The sequence below is a fragment of the Pungitius pungitius genome, chromosome 16 (genome assembly GCF_949316345.1).
Source record: "Pungitius pungitius chromosome 16, fPunPun2.1, whole genome shotgun sequence".
In the NCBI taxonomy this organism is placed as follows: domain Eukaryota; kingdom Metazoa; phylum Chordata; class Actinopteri; order Perciformes; family Gasterosteidae; genus Pungitius; species Pungitius pungitius.
Window position 1 is genome coordinate 16,404,896 of NC_084915.1, and position 21,618 is coordinate 16,426,513.

A 21,618-nucleotide genomic window follows, 5' to 3' on the forward strand; every position below is an offset into this window, starting at 1 on the left:
GCCATTTTTCATCTACACAAAGTGTTGTGACCCCAGTGCGAAGACACGGTGAACTACAATAAATGACAACAATGAGAAGCACGATACAGCACTACAAGACACATTAAGACTTCTGAGCCTTATTCAGAGAAAACTCACAAACATGAAAAAACAAAAACAAGGCTGCAAACAAGTTGCCAGAATGCATTGTGGGAAATGTAGTGAAGTAAGGGAGCATCCTTTGGACAATCAATAACTAAACATCACAGATGGAAAACAAGTTAGTTTTGTAAGAGTCTGTCTTAAGAGAAAAAAAAGAAACACTTCATGGTAACCGTAAAACTCAACAAAAATCTGAATTTTACTCAAAGTGCCAAAACCTTATATGTATAAACCCAACAGTTTCATCGAGTACCGATCCCGGACAGTTCAGTCTCCGTCTCATGCTGGAAAAATAAACTCCAAGCTGCTCCAGTAGAAATAATTAACCAGATGACGGCCACATGTGTCGAGGTCGTCATCGGCGCTCCTCCACCTCTTGCTGGGTCATCATGCTCTTTCCTGCCTTTTTGGGTCCTTTTAGGTGCTTTGGAGAAAAGTGACACAAACCCCCTTCTCGTAATCATGTCTGCCATTTCCCAACGAGAGAGTAGCTGCTGCCGTCATTCCAGATGTTGAGAGGCTTGAGCCGCAGACGGCACAGGTGTCGTTCACGCGTCGCCTTCGGTGGTCTCCGAGAACGTTTTAAGGTTGATTTCTAAAAAGGTTGTCACAACCCAGTGGAGGTCGAAACATGTTTTTGAGAATAATTAATACCACTTAAATAGTCCCAAATCAATTTTGATCTGTCTGCAGCAGCTTCTGAACTAAACAATGTACAAAAGATCAATACCAAAGATTTTTAACCGAAATTCACACCCTGGAATGTAGTCCGTAGGTTAGTGCTCCAAATAATACTTTGTCCCCGTGTGTGTCGACTGAGTGTACGTCAGGGCTCATGTCGAGGAGCAGAGAGGCCTATCACGTGTCAACATCTGGATCCGATGCAGGTTGTCCCCAGAGCTTCCTGCTGATTCTTGGTTTTTGGTCTTCGTTTGGCCAAACATGGCCGCCACCGCGCGGACCGAATGAAGCTGGAAGCAAAGAGGAGTGTTGGCATTGACTTTTTCTCTTTTTTTGTTTGTGGTGTTTCCCCGGCTGCAGAGCGAGTGGTTTTAAGGAATAGGACTCTCTGTGAGTCGGAGCGGTCCGTCCGCGAGTCCAGTTGAACTTTTGTCCCGATCGACCGAATGTTGTTTAACTACAAAAAAAAAGACATGTTCATAGATAACGACATCTGGATGAAGGAATGTAGGGTTTTTTTCTAAAAGAAATCACAATCATTCAGAGAAAAACAAATGCTGTTGCTCACAAATAATTATTTTTTTCATCGTGTAGGTTGTGATATAATTCCTGTTTGTTTTTTGAAGTTCAAGTGCATTTCTTTTCCCTCCACCTTCTGTTGATTTTTGTTTTATCCCGAATGAATCTGTTTGTATTACGACTGGTGATGAACCTGGTAATGCGTATGGAGGCGGCTATGAGAAACATGCAGCATGTATTTATTGCACTTTGTGATTTGGGTGTGCTTTTCCTGTTTTTTCTTTGTATCGCAAGAGTCCCGAAAAGCTGTGAATTTTATTCTCAGACACTGTACTATTGACCAGATATGTAAATATTTCACCAGCACAAGACACAACAACCAAACAAAATGTTTTGTAGTTTCACAACAAATAAAAAAAGTTCTTCTCTTCTACTTGATGTATTTTGGGGGTCTGGAAATGACTTTTTAGTCCATATTTTATCCATCTCCCTCAATATTTTAAATATATTTATATATATTATATATATATATATTGACCTTAGATCTATTTTTTATAATAATTTTTTACCTATTATTTAAAAAAAATCTTTTCTTTTTTGACCCTACATATTTTGACTTTTTTCACAATATTTTTTTTCCCATGACATGACTGGAATGATCTTAGATGGAGCAACCTACACGTCCCTGTCACTGATGCCAGATGCCCTAAATTTCTGTACTTTAAACCTTATCTGGGTTCAACCCTCAAGGGACATGGCGGCTCTTCCTAAATCCTTTTTTAGTTTTGGGTAACTGACATTTATAAAAAAATCATAATGGGATATTGCCCCAGAGACGGATTGGTGCATCTTGGAGGATCAACCATGCTATTCATCCTTCCTGCATTGGTAAAGGCACAAGTGAGTTGAATTTGAATGTAACAGAGAATTGGAGGGTGGATGCACTAAAAAGGGTAAACAAATCTACACCCTGTGCCAGACTGTCAGTTTAAGGTTGTCCACAGGATGCCCTGAAGTAGACAAACATGTGATTGTCTTGAAAAATGCCCTCAGAGGCTGTAATAAGGTTTCATGTCAGTGTGACCACAAAATGAGACACATCTGCTCATCTTTACTGACTCATCCGGCCTTCTCTCCCGTCAAAAAGGTGGAACCCTATAGGCTACGTAGCATGGCTAATAAGTGCTAAAAGCTAAAGCAATTCATCATCATTCAAAAGATTCTTCATCATTCTTGACAATGCCATCATAACTCAAGTGAACGCACCTTGTGTTTCTGCATAACCCCCAGGATCCACTTCTCTGAAACAACCAGTGGGGACAATGCCCCCACAACTACCTCCACAGTAGTGCGCTCAAGACTTGGCAGGAGCAGGATTTGAACCCGCTAGTGCTCACAGAGGCGTTTGGCCCCTGCACTCACCCCTACACTACCAGTCCTGGTCACATTTTGGCAACTTTGATTCTCCTATTTAACCTTGAGCATGTGAGTTAAACTTTAAAACTCTTTTAAATGCTATTATCACATCTGGGCTTAAACCCACAACCTTCAAATGCAGTGCAGGCTTGTGGCTGCAGCTCTTCTGCTGTGTTACTTCACCACACACTAACCAATCCTTTGTTTGTTGTATTTAACCTTGAGATTGCTACTCAAACCTGAAGTAAAGCCAAAGGCTCGAACCCAAGACTGGGCTTGAACCCACAAGGTAAGGACAGTAGCTCCACAGCTCTTGTGCTGCACTACCTCACCATGCACAAATTACATTTTTGTTTCTCGTATTTAACCTTGAGACTGCTACTCAAACCTCAAAACTCTTTCAAAGCAGAGGTGATGTCTGCATTAAGGGGCATGAACCCACAACCTCAGACAGCAGGTTGGAGCCTGCAGCCTTTTAGTTGTTCCCTTGTGCTATTCAAGCACATGCCTCATTGTGTCCGTTTCTCATATTAGACCTTGGGATTGTTTACTAAACCTCAAAACTGTTTCAAAGTTTACAGTTTGAAGCCCTGACTGCAACCAAACCCTCCTTCTGAGAGAGCAGGTTTGAACTCAGGATCCTCCACACTTCAGCCTTCCTGTTATCTCCCTGCACTGTTCCACCACACACCTGTTGATGCTTTTGAATCCAACCTCAATTCTCATAGATTCTCAGGCTGGAATCCACAACCGTTCCATACCGTTATAATAGAATTGCAGGTCAAGTAAAGTCATATAATGGCATTTCTAATAAAGCCCTAGTTGATTTCACTACGACATGTGTGCTGAGGCCCGCGTGTGAATTGAGAGGATCCATACCGACTCCCCTATGGAGCTAAACCAGTCTGAGGGTCCTCCTCAGCTGAGTGGAGAATAAATCCCGGAAGAAATAAACACGTTTGACACACGGCACCTTGAGGAGAGAGAATCAAATCCCAAATGTGGATCAGGAAGGTCCGCTTTGATTCCACTAGAGACACCAGAACTCACGATGATTCACAGTGTCACTGTTTGTTTAATTTACGTGTGGGTACAAATTTGTATTTTTTCCGCTTTACAAATCTTCTGTTCCGGTATTCTAATTATTTTGGTGGAGCAGAGTAAAGTTTTTGTGTGTATTTCACCTTTTTCTCTTTACTATTCATACACCGGTCCCGGAGGAGAGTTTTGGTGTGCTCTCTGTATCATTGTCAAACACCTAGCTTGCATGTAAAAATTACCCATACTATTCGCAACAAGTCATACAGTATCCTATATATATATATATATAATATATATAAATCATTATATTACTATTAATTATTTTTCAAGCTGTCACAAGCCCAAATATTTTGAAAATTAGTGTTACAGGTTCGATTTTACAAGCATATATATATATTTTTCTTAATCTAAGGGGTCAGATTACATCACGTTGCAACACAATACAGGAGGGGGCGCTGTCCTTTGACGGTTCAACGATCCGCCCGGAAAGGCGAAGAAGAACGAGATGACGTAGCCTGTCCCCGGAAGTGCATGCCTCGAAGTTTCGTCAGACACGAGAGTCCACGTCAAGCCGACAGAAGAGTTCCTCTGTGGTGGGTCAGAAAAGATGGGAGACCCCATAACCGAGTACACGGGCCGGCTGCAGCAACAGGTAACCGGCCGGCGTGCGGGGGATGTAGCTGGCGCTAGCTAGCAGGCTAACGGTGTGCGGGACCATCGGTGACCGTCCAAAATAGCGGGTCCACTGGAGCCAGAGCTGTGCCAAACGCCATCAACGAAACTAAGACTTGAATGATGATCTAGCTATCGGGCCAAAATCATACATGGCCCAAGAAAAACAATGATGTGTACCGTTTAGGTGTTTAACATACTCAAATTCGGCTGACAGTAGTTTGGCCATCTGCCCCTTTTTAACGTAAACAATACACATTTACATATGGTCGATGACGATGAGCGAGTAGTGGTATTTGGCTTTAAACTGTTTTTGTTTTAATTTTCCCGAAGTGGTGTGTTGTTCATTTACTGGATGTCTGGTTTAATTATTTATCCTCAAGTCTATTTCAGGGAGTCTTTGTATAAATCTGACGGTTTGTTGCATCGTGATGCAGCTTTCAGTTTCATTGTGATACTAAACTTTGCAGCCTTATAAATACCACCGAACTGCCCATTAAAGTTAAACATTTACCCCTGCTGCCTTGTAATAATCTCCATTGTGAAAACACTACCAAACACCAGTTCATATTTGCCTCATTGGATTATTTTGACACAGGTTTAATGCTACTTTCTTCAGGCAAAGTGTAAGTCACAGTAAATCCCCAAATACAAGACAAACAAATACGACTGATTTCGACCGTATACGACCGGATTCCGTTCTCTCTCTTCGGGAACGAGCTCGTCAAATCGCCTTGTCTCTCGTTTCACAGGAGAAGGAGATCCAGAGTCTCTCTGCAGAAATCGAGAGCCTCAAAAACCCACGGAACCCCAGCGCGTCCGAACACCTCGATGCGCTGCGGGACGAGAACGCCAAGCTGAAGTACCGCGTCAACATCCTGAAGAGGGTGAGCGACACGGGTGGCGGTTTGTCGCACTCGGCTGGTTGATGATGATGATGATGATTTTTAATGCCTCGCATCCTCAGAGCCTGCAGGAGGAGAGGCCGACCAGCTGCAGCACGTCCATGACCAACATCAACCAGCGGCTGCAGGAGGTTTTCGGCGAGGCCATCCGGGCGTCCTGCCCCGAGCTGGACGACCCCCCCGTGTCGGTCGCGCCCAACCAGCAGGCCAAGTTCGGAGACTACCAGTGCAACAGTGCCATGGCCATGTCTCAGGTCAGTTCTCAAAAATCCCTGACCTTGATTTTTTTTTTTTTCGTTATATGGACGCATCCTCGGAAGGACGAAGCCTCGTTGTTAAAAGCGCTGTTAATTTAGTCGCTCAGAAAGGAGCTGTTTTTAACGACTGTGACGGTTATTTTAATAGGGCTGTGCGAGTCGTTGAAGGATCTGTAACATAAAGTTTTACTGCTTAAAGCACCACTTTAGATGTTGTGTTTACAAGAGAAATGCTCATAAATTGTTTTTATTCATACGCGATAGGAACATATTTGGAGGCGTTTCATTGTGACGGTGCGGCATTTAGTTTTGCTCGACCAGCTCAGCACATGCACACACACGCACACACACTCTGACTTGTGTGTTAGTACTTTTAGGATCGGTTCATTTAACCCCTTTTGCCGTGGCAGATGCTGAAGGCCAAGGGGGTGAAAGCCAACCCGAGGGAAATCGCAGAGAAGATCATCCAGAATCTGCCGGACAACGAAGTCGTCGAGAAAACTGAAATCGCGGGACCAGGTGACACAGCTGGCTGATTATTGTATTTTTAAAAAAGTGTTGGTGAATGTGTCTGGTCTCTTGAAGCGGTTGTGTAGAGTCCTCCGCCTCTTCATCCCCCATCTGATGTCTCTCGCGTGTCTTCAGGGTTCATCAACATCCACCTGAAGAGGCCGTTCGTGTCCAAACTGCTGAGCAAGCTGCTAATCAACGGCGTGCAGCCCCCACCGCTGGACTCCAGGAAGCGGGTACGTGGCGCTCACACAGCGAGTATTCGGTGCTTCCTGCGGAAGGCGGAGTCACAGGGTCCGACGTAGACGGGCGAGGAGTGAAAAGTGTGAAAAGTGTTTGGTTTCTGGTTTCAAAAATGATCCCGACAAAACAAATTGTCCTGCAAATGTTTTTCATCTCTTTTCACAAATGAAACTGGATGAACTTAATCATGGCCAAATAAAAAAAATGTGATGTCATAACCATAAGGGAGAAATCCACTTTGTTAATTGACAAATTGGCATTGCGCCGAAATTTCATTTTCCTGAATTACTGCTGTTTTGATTAGATGGAGACGACTTGTTTTCCCCACTGCGTGTGTGTGCAGGATCAGACTGATGTGCTGTAGTCTCATTAAAGGTGTCCAATTAAAAGCCAAGTATGAGTAGAAAAGGTGTCCGACTGCAGCACACAGTGAACGTAATAACAACGTAATAACAACATGTGTGGAGTAGTCATGTCATCTTTGGTTTGAGTTTCATTTTAACATCAGTTTTTATTTTAGAACTAGATTTGAGTTTTACTATCAGGAATTTCTGATTCAATTCAATTCATTTTATTTTGTATAGCCCAAAATCGCAAATTACAAATTTGCCTCAGAGGGCTTTACAGTCTGTACACATGCAACATCCTCTGTCCCGAAACCCTCACATCGGCACAGGAAAAACTCCCCAAAATATGAAAAAACCCTTCAATGGGAAAAAAGGGAAGAAACCTTAGGGAGAACGTCAGAGGAGGGATCCCTCTCCCGGGATGGACAGACTGCAATGGATGTCATGTGTACAGAATCAACAATGTAAAAGATGTACAATACATTCAATTTCTCTAACAGAGATGATACAAGTAATTGCAAGTAGCAGAAGAGGTGTACGGCAGGACCACTGCAGGGACAACCTCCATCAGATCGAACCACCATCCACAGAGGCTTCTGTGGGGAGGGAGAGCAGAAAGATGTTGGTTTTTGATGACAGTAATATGAATCATATTTAAAGTAATGGTGATGCCAGCAGCAGGTGTCAGCAGAGCCATGAGCCAGGAGTCAGAACCGGGGTCCGCACGAAACTATGATCCACGGAGACCTGCTAGGCGAGAAAGCACAAAGAACTCCCGGAAAGAAGCTTAATTAGTGATGTACATTAATAAAGCATGGATGATTGTGGGAGGAGAGAGTGAGAGTGAAAGAGGGGCTCGGTGTGTCCTAAGAAGTCCCCCGGCAGTCTAAGCCTAGAGCAGCTTAACTAAGGGCTGGTCCAGGCTAACCTGAGCCGGCCCTAACTATAAGCAATATCAAAGAGGAACGTTTTAAGCTTTATCTTAAATGAACTGACCGAGTCTGCCCCAAGGACTGAAAGTGGAAGCTGGTTCCACAAAAGAGGAGCTTGATAACTGAAGGCTCTGGCCCCCATCCTACTTTTTAAAACTCTAGGAACCACAAGTAGCCCAGCATCTACGGAGCGTAGATGCCTTGTAGGGCAATACGGTGTAACAAGCTCTTTAAGATAAGACGGTGCCTCACCAGCAAGTGCCTTGTAGGTGAGGAGAAGTACCTTAAATTTTATTCTTGATTTAACAGGAAGCCAGTGCAGAGAAGTTAATACAGGAGTTATATGATCCCATTTCTTAGTTCTTGTTAATACACGTGCTGCAGCATTCTGTTGGAGAGGTTTAAGCAATTTTCAAGAGCAGCCTGATAACAAAGAATTACAGTAATCCAGTCTAGAAGTAACAAATGCATGAACTAGTTTTTCTGCATCACTTTGAGACAGGAAGTTCCTGATTTTCGATATATTCCGTAGATGAAAAAAGGCAGTCCTTGAAGTCTTCTTTATATGAGAGTTGAAGGACATATCCTGGTCGAAGAGAACTCCAAGATTTCTGACGGTGCTGTTGGATACCAGAGCAATTCCATCCATAGAGACTGTATCACGTGACAGCTGACTTCGAAGGCGCTATGGGCCTATCATGATAACTTCCGTTTTTTCCGAGTTTAACATCAGGAAGTTGCAGGTCATCCAAGTTTTGATGTCTCCAAGACAGTCCTGAAGTCTAACAAGTTGGTTGGTGTCTTCTGGCTTGATCGATAGATACAGTTGAGTATCGTCTGCATAACAATGGAAGTTGATGCGGTGTTTTCTGATAACGTCGCCCAAAGGAAGCATGTACAGGGTAAATAGAATCGGTCCAAGCACAGAACCTTGTGGGACTCCGTGACCAACATTCGTGGTCCTCGATGATTCACCGTTCACAAACACAAACTGGGATCGATCCGATAAATAAGATTTAAACCAGCTGAGTGCAGTTCCTTTGATGCCAATCGAGTGTTCCAGTCTCTGCAGCAGGATACGGTGATCGATGGTGTCAAATGCAGCACTGAGGTCCAGCAATACAAGAAAAGATACAAGTCCTTGGTCCGATGCAAGTAGAAGATCATTTGTAATTTTCACCAGTGCCGTTTCTGTGCTGTGATGCACTCGAAATCCTGACTGGAAATCCTCGAACAAAGCATTGTTTTGTAGAAAGTCACATAATTGATTCGCGACAGATTTCTCCAGGATCTTAGCGAGGAAGGGAAGATTAGAGATGGGTCTGTAGTTAGCCAACACCTCTGGAGCCTTATTGTTTCAATGTGTGTGTGTGTGTGTGTGTGTGTGTGTCACTCAGGTGGTGGTGGATTTCTCCTCTCCCAACATCGCCAAAGAGATGCACGTGGGCCACCTGCGCTCCACCATCATCGGGGAAAGCATGTGCCGTCTGTTTGAGTTCCTGGGCTACGACGTTCTGAGGTCAGTGAGGCGCCGCAAAACAAACGCATCCCCCCCCCTGAGGGTGACACCCCTGAGGGTGACCCCTGCACGTTGCATGTAGGCGGGTTCCACGATGCAGTTGTAGAGTCACTCCCCTGCCTTTGTGGCCCCTCTCAGGCTGAACCACGTGGGTGACTGGGGGACCCAGTTCGGGATGCTGATCGCCCACCTGCAGGACAAGTTCCCCGACTACCTGACGTCCTCGCCGCCCATCGGCGACCTCCAGGCCTTCTACAAAGTCAGTTGCACCTCCCACGCGCGTTTCCCCACTCGCCGCCCCCCCCCCCCCCCCCCCCCCACTCGTTTGATGCTAACTGATACTGCTGAAAGGAAGAATCCCTCCATCATCCGTCTATTGTAGTATACAATTGTTTAGGGTGTGGCCGCCTTTTGATTGACAGGTTGATGCCGTTGATGGTTGAGGAGTTGTTGTTTTTTTTTTAGTTCTACTGGCTCTTTGACAACGTTATTGTATATTATGTGAATGTCCTTATGTGAAAATGCAGGAAATGATCTGCCGTTTCTGCTCGCCACACCTCATTTAGTTTTTACATCACTCGCCCGGCTCTTCTTGCTCCCGCCTCCTTCCCCTCTCATTTCCCTTTCCTCCTCTTCCCGGCGCGAAGGAGTCGAAGAAGCGCTTTGACGAGGAGGAGGACTTTAAGAAGCGGGCGTACAAGTGTGTCGTCAGACTGCAGAGCAAAGAGCCCAGCTTCCTGAAAGCCTGGAACCTCATCTGTGATGTTTCCAGGAGAGGTAGAGTGCACACAAAGCCGTGTCATAACTATATAATCGTATTATGTTAAAAGAGTAATCCTTATGTTCTTAAATGACTTTTTTTTTTAGAGTTCCAGAGGGTTTACGACTGCCTGGACATCCGGATCATGGAGAGGGGAGAGTCGTACTACCAGGACATGATGACGAAGGTGGTGAAGGAGTTTGAGGAGAGAGGTGAGTGAGTCCGTCTGAGCCCCCGCGGGGGGGGGGGGGGGGCGGGGGGCCTCTCTGCTGTGGTCAACTCGTGCCCTTTTTATATGACAGCGTTTTAACAATGTTGAAATAATAATTCAATGTTTAAAATCCCCGACATCCAACGTGATGTTCTCTGAAATGATGGCCTGCTGTTCGTTGTGTGACCACCAGGGGGCAGTATCCACTCGCCTGTCTTAAAAAGACCCCGACGCCTCTTTTCCTAAATTGTCAAATTTTCTCTCTTTGCACTGTATTCATTTCCCATTCCTCTCACACCTCGAACCACAACAAAGCGATTTCTCTCTGCGTACCCTTTGAATCCAGCCATCGCTCCGTTCGATCCTTTGTTCCGGTTTCCTCAGGCATGGCGGAGCTGGACGAGGGGCGAAAGGTCGTCTTCGTCCCCGGTCAGTCCATCCCCCTCACCATCGTCAAGTCGGACGGCGGGTACACCTACGACACGTCGGACCTGGCCGCGCTGCGCCAGCGCCTCTTCGACGAGAAGGCCGACATCATAATCTACGTCACGGACAGCGGGCAGGTAGGTGGGGAGGTGGGGGGAGGTTGACAGTGTACAAATCCGCTGGCTGCCCAAAGAGGCAAATAACAAAACCTGGATGGAAGACCCCAAACAAAAGGGAACAGAAAGACCAAAAAGTCTCCTAATAGGGAGCAGAGGGACCTTTTGTTTCACAGCAATGGTCCTGCTGTCGGTCCTCAGCTCCACGTTTTACAGCTTGTTCTTCAGGGCTATTAAGTCCGATTGTGTTTATTCCTAGACCTTTATTGTGTTAAACATTAGCGACATAATTAAAACAAAAACCAAGGTTTTAAATTTGGCTTTTAAATGTTGGTTGTGAGGCCAGACGACTTCGTCCGTTCTCCTGATGAGACGAGGACAACCAAGGCTCTTTTTGTTTAATCTCAAGACATCAAAATGTGTTGCCACATCGGACGGATCGCACATCCGGAAACTTCCGCGGTGTGACGCCGTGTGTGTTTCCTCCCGCAGGCCACTCACTTCCAGGTGGTGTTTGCCGCCGCTCAGATGATCGGCTGGTACGACCCGCGGGTGACCCGGGTGGAGCACGCCGGCTTTGGTGTGGTGCTGGGGGAGGACAAGTGAGTTTGTAAGCGGGGACACACAAACCCGCGGGGTGGGAGGGGGGGGGGGGGGGGGTCGGGCGGCCGCTTCCACCCGCGCCTGATTTTCACTTCACCCTTTGTGAACCAAAGGGGTTTAATGTGGAGGCTCTTTTTGCATTTTTTTTTTTCGACTCTTGCGTTGACGCTGAGGGAGGGAGGGGGGGGGGCGGGGCGAAAGGGCCTCGTGTTGTTGTTGCAGACTGATGTGCAGATGAGCATCCCCCCCCCCCCCCCGCACACACACACACACACACACACACTTCAATCTTCTGACGGCCTTCACTGTAGCTTTTATCACCTCCGCTTCCCGCCTTTTATGCCGTTTTATTATCGTACTGTAGCAGGGTGCGGAGTAACACGCGGACACTGGCAGCTTGAATACAAGTTTCTTTATTTTGCTCGCAGTGCTCGAGGTTGCACACTCCTCGCACACTCCTCGTTCACTCGTCGTTTGCTCGCCGTTCACTTCGTCGGTTGCTCGTGCGTGCTCCAGAGTTCCCGGCTTCCTCTTTCCAGATCTGTTTACTGGTTTTAAGCACAGGGGACAATTAGTTGATACATCCCAGCTGTGCTCATCACCTGCCGGCACCGTTCCCTGCACCCCTCCTCCCAGCTCTCCTCCCCGCCCCGCAGCTGAGCTAATCACACCCCACCACCACATACCCCCACCGCCCGACTTAGGCCGGGGAGCCGTCCGGCCGAACCAACTCCCCCCCCCCCCCCCCCCCCCTCCTCCTCCTCCTTCTCTGGAGGGCGGGAGAGGAAGTCGGCCACGACCATCTGCGTCCCGGGCCTATGGATCACCTTGAAGTTAAAAGGCTGTAAAGCTAGATACCACCGAGTGATCCGGGCGTTGGTATCCTTCATGCGGTGGAGCCACTGCAGCGGGGCGTGATCCGAGCAGAGGGTGAATGAGCGTCCCAGGAGGTAGTACCGCAGGGAGTCGACCGCCCACCGGATGGCCAGGCACTCCTTCTCTACGGTGCTGTACCTGGCCTCTCTCTCCGATAACTTCCGGCTGATGTAGAGGACTGGGCGGTCCACCCCCTGCACCTGCTGGGACAAAACGGCCCCCAGCCCTCTGCTCGACGCATCAGTCTGCAAGACAAAAGGGAGAGAAAAGTCAGGTGTATGGAGGAGAGGTTCCCCGCAGAGAGCTTGTTTTACCCCCTCAACCGCCCACTGGCACCGCTCGGTCCACTGGACCGGATCTGGGGCACCTTTCCGGGTCAGGTCAGTCAAGGGGCTGGTCAGTTCCGCAAAGCCCGGGATGAACCTCCTGTAGTACCCGGCCAGCCCCAGGAACTGCCTCACCTCTTTTTTTGTCTTAGGACGCGGGCAGGCCGCAATAGCCGCGGTCTTGTCTACCTGAGGGCGCACCTGCCCGCCCCCCAAGTGGTACCCCAGATACCGTACCTCCCTCCGCCCAACTGCACACTTCCCCGGGTTGGCGGTGAGCCCGGCCTGCCTCAGGGATTCCAGCACCGCGCCCACCTGCCGCACATGCTCCGCCCAGGTGGTGCTGTGGATGATCACATCATCCAGGTAGGCGGCAGCATATGCAGCATGCGGGCGAAGCACCCGGTCCATGAGGCGTTGGAAGGTGGCCGGGGCCCCGAACAACCCAAAGGGAAGCATGGCGAATTGGTATAACCCAAACGGAGTGGAGAAGGCCGTCTTTTCCTTGGACTCTGGTGACAAGGGAATCTGCCAGTAGCCCTTGGTTAAATCCAGTGTCGTAAAAAAACGTGCGGTGCCCAGTCGGTCCAGGAGTTCGTCGACCCGGGGCATCGGGTAGGCATCGAAACGTGACACGTCATTCACCCTGCGATAGTCCACACAGAACCGCACAGACCCATCCTTCTTAGCGACCAAGACGATGGGGCTGCACCAGGCGCTGTTGGACTCCTCTATTACCCCCATCTCCAGCATCGCCGCTAATTCCCGCTGAACCACTTTTCTCTTGTGTTCAGGCAACCGGTAGGGCCGTGTTCGCACTGTCACGCCCGGGGACGTCTCAATGTGGTGCGCTATGAGGTCCGTGCGACCTGGCAGGAGAGAGAACACATCATTAAACTGACTTTGCAACTGGGCTAAGTCCGTTTTCTGGGCCGCAGAGAGATGGGCCTCGAAGTGGAGCCGGGTCGGATCGGTGGACTTAGAAACCTCGGGCCCCAGCTCCTCTCTCTCAGCTACTGCGGACACCAGCGAAACGGACTCCGCCTCTCTCCATTGTTTGAGGAGGTTGAGGTGGTAGATCTGTGTAGCTCCGCCCCTGTCAGATCGCACCACCTCATAGTCGACGTCCCCCACCCGCCGTGTGACCTCGAAGGGCCCTTGCCACCTGGCGAGGAGTTTTGAGCTGGAGGAGGGAAGCAATACAAGAACTTTTTCTCCCGGTGTAAATTGTCTCAGCTTTGCTCCTCTGTTGTACAGCCGTTGTTGACGCTCCTGGGCCTCGAGCAAATTCTCACGTGACAACTCACCCAGTGTGTGGAGTTTGGCTCGCAGGTCCAGGACGTATTGAATCTCGTTCTTACTGGTGCTCGGACCCTCCTCCCAGTGTTCTTTAAGCAGGTCGAGCACCCCCCGGGGTTTCCTGCCAAACAGCAGCTCAAAGGGAGAAAATCCCGTGGAGGCCTGAGGCACCTCCCGCACTGCAAACAACAGAGGATCAAGCCATTTATCCCAATGACGTTCATCGTCGTGAATGAACTTACGAATCATGGATTTTAAGGTTTTGTTCAGCCGCTCCACCAGCCCGTCGGTCTGGGGGTGATAGACGCTGGTCTGAACAGACTTAACTCCCAGTAATTCGTAAAGTTCCCGCAGTGTACGTGACATGAACGAGGTGCCCTGGTCCGTTAGAATCTCTTTCGGGATTCCAACGCGGGAGATGACCTGAAACAGTGCCTGCGCAACACTCCTCGCGGAGATGTTGCGCAACGGCACTGCCTCGGGATATCGCGTTGCGTAATCCACCAGAACTAGCACAAAGCGATATCCCCGTGCACTCCGGTGAAACGGCCCGATAAGGTCCATCCCTAAGCGCTCGAACGGCACCTCCACCAACGGGAGCGGTCGCAGCGGCGCTCTCGGAATGGCCGGCTGGTTCACTAGCTGACACTGCGGGCAGGACGCGCACCATCGGCGCACATCCGCCCAAATGCCTGGCCAGTAAAAGCGGGCCGTTATCCGGTCCATAGTTTTGTCACTACCCATGTGGCCCGCCATCGGGTTATAGTGAGCCGCCTGGAAAATTATTTCCCGACGGCTTTTTGGTATTACCAACTGGGTGTTCTCCTGACCTGTACGAGTGTCACGACTCACTCTGTATAACCTGTCCCTGATCAATGAAAAGTGCGGGTATGATAATGCGGTGTCAGGGCGCACCATGTGACCATCAATACGTATCACCTGGTCGAAGGCCGAGCGTAGAGTATCATCACGAGACTGTTCCAGTGGAAAATCTTCCATGGAGCGTAATTCGGGAGCCCGCGGGGTCTCCGTGGGAGGCTCCGTTGGTTCCCCGTCCCTGTCTGCAGTGTCGGATAACCTCGCGTCACCGCTGAGCACCGCACACATCCCGCATGTCCCTGCTGCTCGTGACCGCACCCCCGCGCACTGCCCCGCTAACTTATGAAACCCTGCCCAGTCTGTCCCCAAGATTAGGGGGTGCGTAAGGCGGGAGCTAACCGCAACCTTAATCTTATGCTTTTTACCCCCACACCTAATCTCTACCGGTACCACTGGGTAGTCGTGAATATCCCCATGCACACACTTAATACATACCCGCGATGCCTCCACCAATGCCCCGGGTCGAACCAGCCTCTGGTGGATCATGGACTGCGTGCAGCCCGAATCCACCATCGCCTGGTATGTACCCCCCTGGATCCTTACCGGAACGCAGTACGTCGCTCCCGGGCCGGGGGAGGGTGTTGGAGGTCCGGCAACCCTCACCGTCTGGCCCACCTCCATCAGGGGGCACTCCCGCCGGTAGTGCCCGGGCTGCCCGCACCTCCAACACTCCTGCCCTGGCGGTTGAGGCGCTCTCGGTGGGTCGGGAAGAGTGCCGGGTCCGGTCGGTTCCACACGGTCGCCCCCCCTGGTCCGGGCTGGTGATCGCGGCGTCGGCAGGGGCCACGCCGCGGCCGGCTGCTGGGTCCTCCTTCGCGGCGTGGGGACTGGGGGTGGTGACGCGGCCGGGCGTCCGCCGTCGCCCCGTCCGCCGGGGTGAGCCGCCAGGTGGTCCTCTGCTAGGGTGACAGCCGCCTCCAGCGTCGCCGGGCGGTGGTAGCGGACCCACGACGAGGTCCGTGGCGGCAGGCCCTGCAGGAATTGCTCTACCACCACCTTCTCCACCACCGCCGGTGCTCCGCCCGCGCCCTCCGGCTGCAGCCACCTGTTGGCCGCGTCCTTGAGCTGCTGGGCGAAGGCAAACGGGCGGTCCCCTGGCCCCAGCTTCGCCTCCCGGAAGCGCCTCCGGTGGTCCTCGGGGGAGAGCCCCAGCCGGTCAACGATGGCCCTCTTCACCCCGTCGTAGTCGTGTCGCGCCCCCGGTGGCAGACCAAGCGCCGCCGTCTGCGCCTCCCCGGACAGTAGTGGCAGTAGGCGGATCGCCCACTCGTCCGCCGGCCACCCGCACGCCCCCGCCATCGCCTCGAACATTTCGAGGTAGGACTGCACCTCGTCTGCCGGCGTCATTCTGTGCAGCACCACCCCCGCGTAGGCTGAGGGAGCCGCCGCCGGCGGCGCCGCACCTGGCCGGGTCGCCAACTGCTCCAGCACCTGGGTCTGCCGGTCCGCCTGGGCCTGGAGCGCCCCCATAAAGTGCCGGTTGGCCTCCGCCTGCTCCCGCTGCATCGCGGCGATTTCGCCCAGCATCCGCCCGAGCGCGACCGCCGGCTGCGCCATCCCCTCCGCGTGGTGATCGCTGGGTTCCATCCGCTAGTTGGGCGCCACTGTAGCAGGGTGCGGAGTAACACGCGGACACTGGCAGCTTGAATACAAGTTTCTTTATTTTGCTCGCAGTGCTCGAGGTTGCACACTCCTCGCACACTCCTCGTTCACTCGTCGTTTGCTCGCCGTTCACTCGTCGGTTGCTCGTGCGTGCTCCAGAGTTCCCGGCTTCCTCTTTCCAGATCTGTTTACTGGTTTTAAGCACAGGGGACAATTAGTTGATACATCCCAGCTGTGCTCATCACCTGCCGGCACCGTTCCCTGCACCCCTCCTCCCAGCTCTCCTCCCCGCCCCGCAGCTGAGCTAATCACACCCCACCACCACACGTACATAAAAGGAGGATTTTACTGCACGTCTGAGGCTGAAAACGCGACGCGTGAGGAGCAGGATGAAGGTGGACAACGGTAAAGTTGGGAGTTCACTTTATCTCAGTGAGTTTGAGTCTGCAAGACCTTCATGGACATCAACGCCGCATGTATTTTGCATTTATTATTCCTCTACGCTAGAAGAACACTAACCGTCCCCGAGTGTTTGTTTTTTTTCGTCCGGAGGAGAAGTGGCGCCCAGGCAGCAGGTCGCCGTTCCGCTCGTCGGAGGCCGTAACTAAGTGCTGCTAAACGCCCCGCGGCAACCCGGGTGAGGGGGGGGGGTAAATTGCCCCTCTGATGCCGGCGCCACTCCAGACTCCATTAGGAACGTATCACGCCGGTTTCATAATTGCTCATCCAGACAATGAGGGCTTAAAGCAGTCTGGGGGGGGGGGGGGGCTGCAGGTTATTAAATGTTTGGCTCGTGTTCTGCTCATCGGATTCGCTCGTTCGCCCCGAGCAGGAGTAACCTACTAGCTAGCTGTCATCATAGCCGAGAGCGACAGGGAGGGTCTGTGGGGTTTGTGGGGGGGGGGGGAGATTTTCTCAAAAACTTTACCGGTAAACATTGAACTTTCTTTCTTCTTTTTCTTTGCCTTTCTTGATCAGAAAGAAGTTTAAAACCCGATCCGGAGACACCGTGAGGCTGATTGACCTCCTGGATGAGGGACTCAAGAGGTCCATGGACAAACTGAAGGAGAAGGAGAGAGACAAGGTGAGAGAGGGGGAGGGGGAGAGGGTGAGGGAAGGGGAGGAGGAGAGAGACCAGGTGAGAGGGTGGGGGAAGGGGAGGAGGAAAGGGAGAGAGACCAGGTGAGAGGGTGAGGGAAGTGGAGGAGGACCCTCCCGCTCTCCTTGCTTCATCTCCTTCAATCACCGCTGATTTAGAGGAATCTTTGGCAACGTTTTGTGAGGCCATAAAATTGCAGGAGCTTTTACTTTGAAACGTCGTGGAGAAAGTGAACGTTGCTCTCTGCTGTAGAACACATTTGCCGTCTCCTAATCGCAAAGAGAAAGGTGACCTTAACAAAGGGCAGACACATTAGACACTTCATGTCCTTACCTCTATTGGTGTCTGGCAGCTTTGGTTTTTTTTTTTAAGATATTGGTGACATTTCAGCCTCCATTTGAAACCACGGAGGGGAGTTTTATTTGTGCCCACCGAAGTTCAACGGCATAAAAGGAACATTTCTTTTCTGGTTTCTAATGAGTATCAGGAGCAATTACCTCAGTTTGGAATGTACCCACCATCCCGTCATTTGAGGATTTACAAAACTTCTAAGTTCTTACTGTTGTTAAAATCCATTTGTATCCATGTTTTTTCGTGAGCTTTAACCTCCCGAACGTCCGCCCCCTCATAAAAAATCTGAACCTGAAAAAACAATCAACGAGAATCGCCGCTGCCTCCAATATCGATGTTTGTTTTTGTTTTTCTCTCTCCATCTGGGGGGGGGGGGGGGGGGAAGCGCTCACAGATCACTCATCGTCTCACGAGTCTTCGCCTTCGCCCCCCCGAGCTGTTCTCCTCCTCTTCGTCGCGGATGTTGGCGATGTTTCTATCCGAATGGAAACCTGCCGAAGGATTCAAAAACCAACCTCGGGGGGGGGGGGGGGGGTGGTGTGACCAGTTCAGAGTGTTCTCCGAGGCGCAGGGTAAACACTGGCTGACCTCCAGGTGAACTGCGGGGATTCCATCGCTGGGGGGGGGGTCGCGGGTAACCGGCCCAAGCACCGTTTTTTCCCTCCGCAGGCGGCGCCGGCCCGGTGCTGCGCCGCCTGGGTCGGTGCCCACGTCTCCCATCTGCTTGCCCTGCCTCATTAAAACCAGCCCCCACCCCCCCCCCAGTCGGGTTGAATAATACTCTGTTGTGTTCTCCTCATTCATCATTTACTCGTGTCCTATTTTGTGTCGAGATTCTCTTGTATCCTGTTATGTTGTGTGCCTTCCTGCCTCGGCCCCTTTCCCTCTCGGCTCCCTTTTCCTCCTCGGCTCCTTTCCTCCTCGGCTCCCTTTTCCTCCTCGGCTCCTTTCCTTGTATTTCCGTCCTGCTCCCACTTGTCGCTGTCGCTTTAACCGGAGCGAACGCTTTATTAAGTTGGCCTTCTTGCAAAAGTAAGGAGTGATAATGTCTTTAATGTCTTTAGTGATCGGTATGTACGGAAGCACAATAAAATATATTGATAGCATTTAAGTCATTTCCAAACTAGTGTTCACACCCCTGCGATTGAATATCAATTTTATTTTGAACCATTATTTTGTTACATTATCATCATCATCCCGTCTCTTCCTGTTCTTTTCATTCTTTACTATAATAATGTGGAATGTTCTGTCATCTTTTAGTTTTCTAATCAAATCCCCCCCCCCCCATCATGAAACATGAGAAAACTGAACGAGGGAAGGCGATCTCTGTCCTCAGGCTTCTCAGTTAGATTCATCATTTTGGGTTTAAAGCTCGCTGGTTTTAAGGCGCGAAGCATCAGGTGACTCGCTGTCACCGGCCCGATGAAAAGCGCCGTCAGACCCCCTCAAAAGCTGTGAAGACGATTGGAGGGAGTCTGAGGAGTCTGAACCTCTGCTGCTCTGCAGGTCCTGACCCCCGAGGAGCTGACCAAGGCCCAGAGGTCGGTCGCGTTCGGCTGCATCAAGTACGCCGACCTGTCCCACAACCGCGTCAACGACTACGTCTTCTCCTTCGACAAGATGCTGGACGACCGGGGCAACACGGCGGCGTACCTGCTCTACGCCTTCACTCGCATCAGGTGACGGGAGGAGGGTCCGGTGTCCCAGCGTTCAGTCAACAGAGCACTCGCTGGGGGGGGGGGGTTAAAAAGCCGGTTTGAATCTTTTATTTAATTCAAAAAGCGTTTTAAGTGCGCTGAAGAGTCCCAAAATGGCGTCTCCCAGTGAGGGCTTCTTGATTGACGTGCGGTTTCGACCGGAGATGCAGAGCCGTGGAAAAGTTTTCATTAACTCTGCTGGAGGCCTCTGCTGAACTAAAGTTTCCCTCCATATTACAAAAGTACAAATGGAACAGACTCCTTCTGCTAATTGCTGGAAAGGTGTCGGGTAACATTGTTCTTCTTATTTTTCTTCCACCTATTTTTGGTTTGTAACATTTGTCTCCGGGCTCCACTGTGGTGGATCAACATGACACCAGTTCGTTCACAATATGAATAAGAAGAAATCACTTATTAAACTAAAAGTTCTCTTTAAAGCGATGCACATGATATTCTCCCTATAAAGCATGAAAAAGGCAATGCAACATTTGTTGCTAACGACATAATATTAACGGCGTCTTTGGCGCCCTGCAGGTCCATCGCTCGTCTGGCTAACATCGACGAGGCGGCGCTCAGGAAAGCGGCAGAGACCTCCGAGGTCCTCCTGGACCACGAGAAGGAGTGGAAGCTGGGGAAGTGCCTCCTCCGCTTCCCGGAGATCCTGCAGAAGATCCTGGACGACCTCCTGCTGCACACGCTCTGCGACTACCTGTACGAGCTCGCCACCACCTTCACCGAGTTCTACGACAGCTGCTACTGCATCGAGAAGGACCGAAAGACGGGTACGTGGCAGGAAAGAGGGACGCGAGGTCAGGAGGACGACACCGGGGGGCGACCCAAACGCCGTCCACTCAAGTGATGAGTCTCATTGTCTCAGCTGGAGTGAAAATATTGAATTAATGGAAGAGGTTGTGAGGGTCCAGAGTGGTTTTAACTTTCTAAAAAGTAAGATTGAAACGAGAGTCCGGCTCCTCTTCAGACCTCCGGATGTCCCCCCCCCCCCCCCTCTCGCCTTAGACGAGCTGCTTAGATCTCGGCCCGTTGAGGTCGGGCCCGCGTGTGTTGCGCGTGGACGCAGATGTGCGGGGTCATTGATCTCCTCGTGGCGCCGCGGGGTCGCCTGGCGCCGCCATTAAACGTGCCCTCTGACCTCCTCGCTGTTTGTTTGTCGTCATCTGTTCTCCGTCTGCCTGACCCCCCCCACTGTGTCGGTTTATTTCCTCTCCTCCGCGCTTTGCTTTTTTTTTTCCATCTCGTGGGCTCTTTAAAAAAAAAAAGAAAAAATTAGATTATTTAGATTCCATCTAATCTGCCAAATTTCGAGTGTTGCAGAAATGTATCTTATACACTTTGGTTTTAATTCCCAATATGAAGTAGTACCACGCACCTGTCTGTTTCTCTCTGCAGGTGAGGTGGTGAAGGTCAACATGTGGAGGATGCTGCTGTGCGACGCCACGGCGGCCATCATGGCCAAGTGTTTCGACATCCTGGGCATCAACCCCGTCGGGCGGATGTGATGTCACAACGTTCCCCACAGGACCAGATGGAGTAAACGCTGTTTTTTTCACTCCCATCGCGGCCAGAAACTCGCTGGACTTTAAAGTTGATTCCAGCTATTAACGGTTTCTTTTTTTTTTATTATTAAAGAACTGATGTGAAATTCAAAAATCCCCCCCGTCTGTTGTCAATCATTTTCTAACTGCGGATCTCTCAGTGTGAAGCCAGATTTCATGTAATTTGATCTTCAACCAAATAAGTGCTTGCGATAAAGAAAGAAGAAAATGTCCCCCTGAGATGGACAAAACAACCGCATCGTCTTCCACTCTGAACCCTGACTGGTGCTTGTTGGGTCCCGGGTTGGTTTCCATCCAGCTTTGTTTGCAGAAACTTAAAAAGTCGCAGGGAAACGATTGATGGGAGTTAATTACACATCACACACACTCTGAGGAAGCCTGTAATTGTTAAGTCCATCTGTACTCGCCAGACCCTTCCGCACTCCCACAGATATGAAAGCACGACAACTGTGGGAACTGCCTCAAGTGAAGCCATGCAATACACCTTTTGGAACTTCTAAAATCCCTCAACTCTCGCGTTCAGAACCTCCCCGGCCACTTCACGGCTCATCTCAGCAGCTTCTCAGGCAGCGATTCCCACAGCAGCTCCGTGAGAGATTAATTAAGCTCCCAAAGA

General features: G+C 50.4%; 1 protein-coding gene across 1 annotated transcript; it reads left to right on the top strand.

Moving 5' to 3' along the window:
- The first annotated feature begins 4,287 nt into the window (after nt 1-4,287).
- Nucleotides 4,288-21,098, top strand: rars1 (arginyl-tRNA synthetase 1). The gene is made up of 15 exons (XM_037468140.2): nt 4,288-4,450; nt 5,223-5,357; nt 5,438-5,629; nt 6,043-6,151; nt 6,278-6,378; nt 9,062-9,183; nt 9,322-9,442; nt 9,831-9,960; nt 10,051-10,155; nt 10,539-10,717; nt 11,189-11,298; nt 17,260-17,365; nt 19,238-19,410; nt 19,963-20,210; nt 20,836-21,098. The coding sequence occupies exons 1-15, from the start codon at nt 4,406-4,408 to the stop codon at nt 20,943-20,945; spliced, it is 1,986 nt and encodes a 661-aa protein (XP_037324037.2). The 5' UTR covers nt 4,288-4,405; the 3' UTR covers nt 20,946-21,098.
- The last annotated feature ends 520 nt before the right edge of the window (nt 21,099-21,618 follow it).

Bases quoted from the DNA above. Each gene is read 5' to 3' on its own strand.
- rars1 (XM_037468140.2), top strand. From the start codon at position 4,406: ATGGGAGACCCCATAACCGAGTACACGGGCCGGCTGCAGCAACAG. The intron at 5,358-5,437 runs GTGAGCGACACG...TCGCATCCTCAG, and splicing joins GCGTCAACATCCTGAAGAGG to AGCCTGCAGGAGGAGAGGCC. The intron at 20,211-20,835 runs GTACGTGGCAGG...TTCTCTCTGCAG, and splicing joins CGAGAAGGACCGAAAGACGG to GTGAGGTGGTGAAGGTCAAC.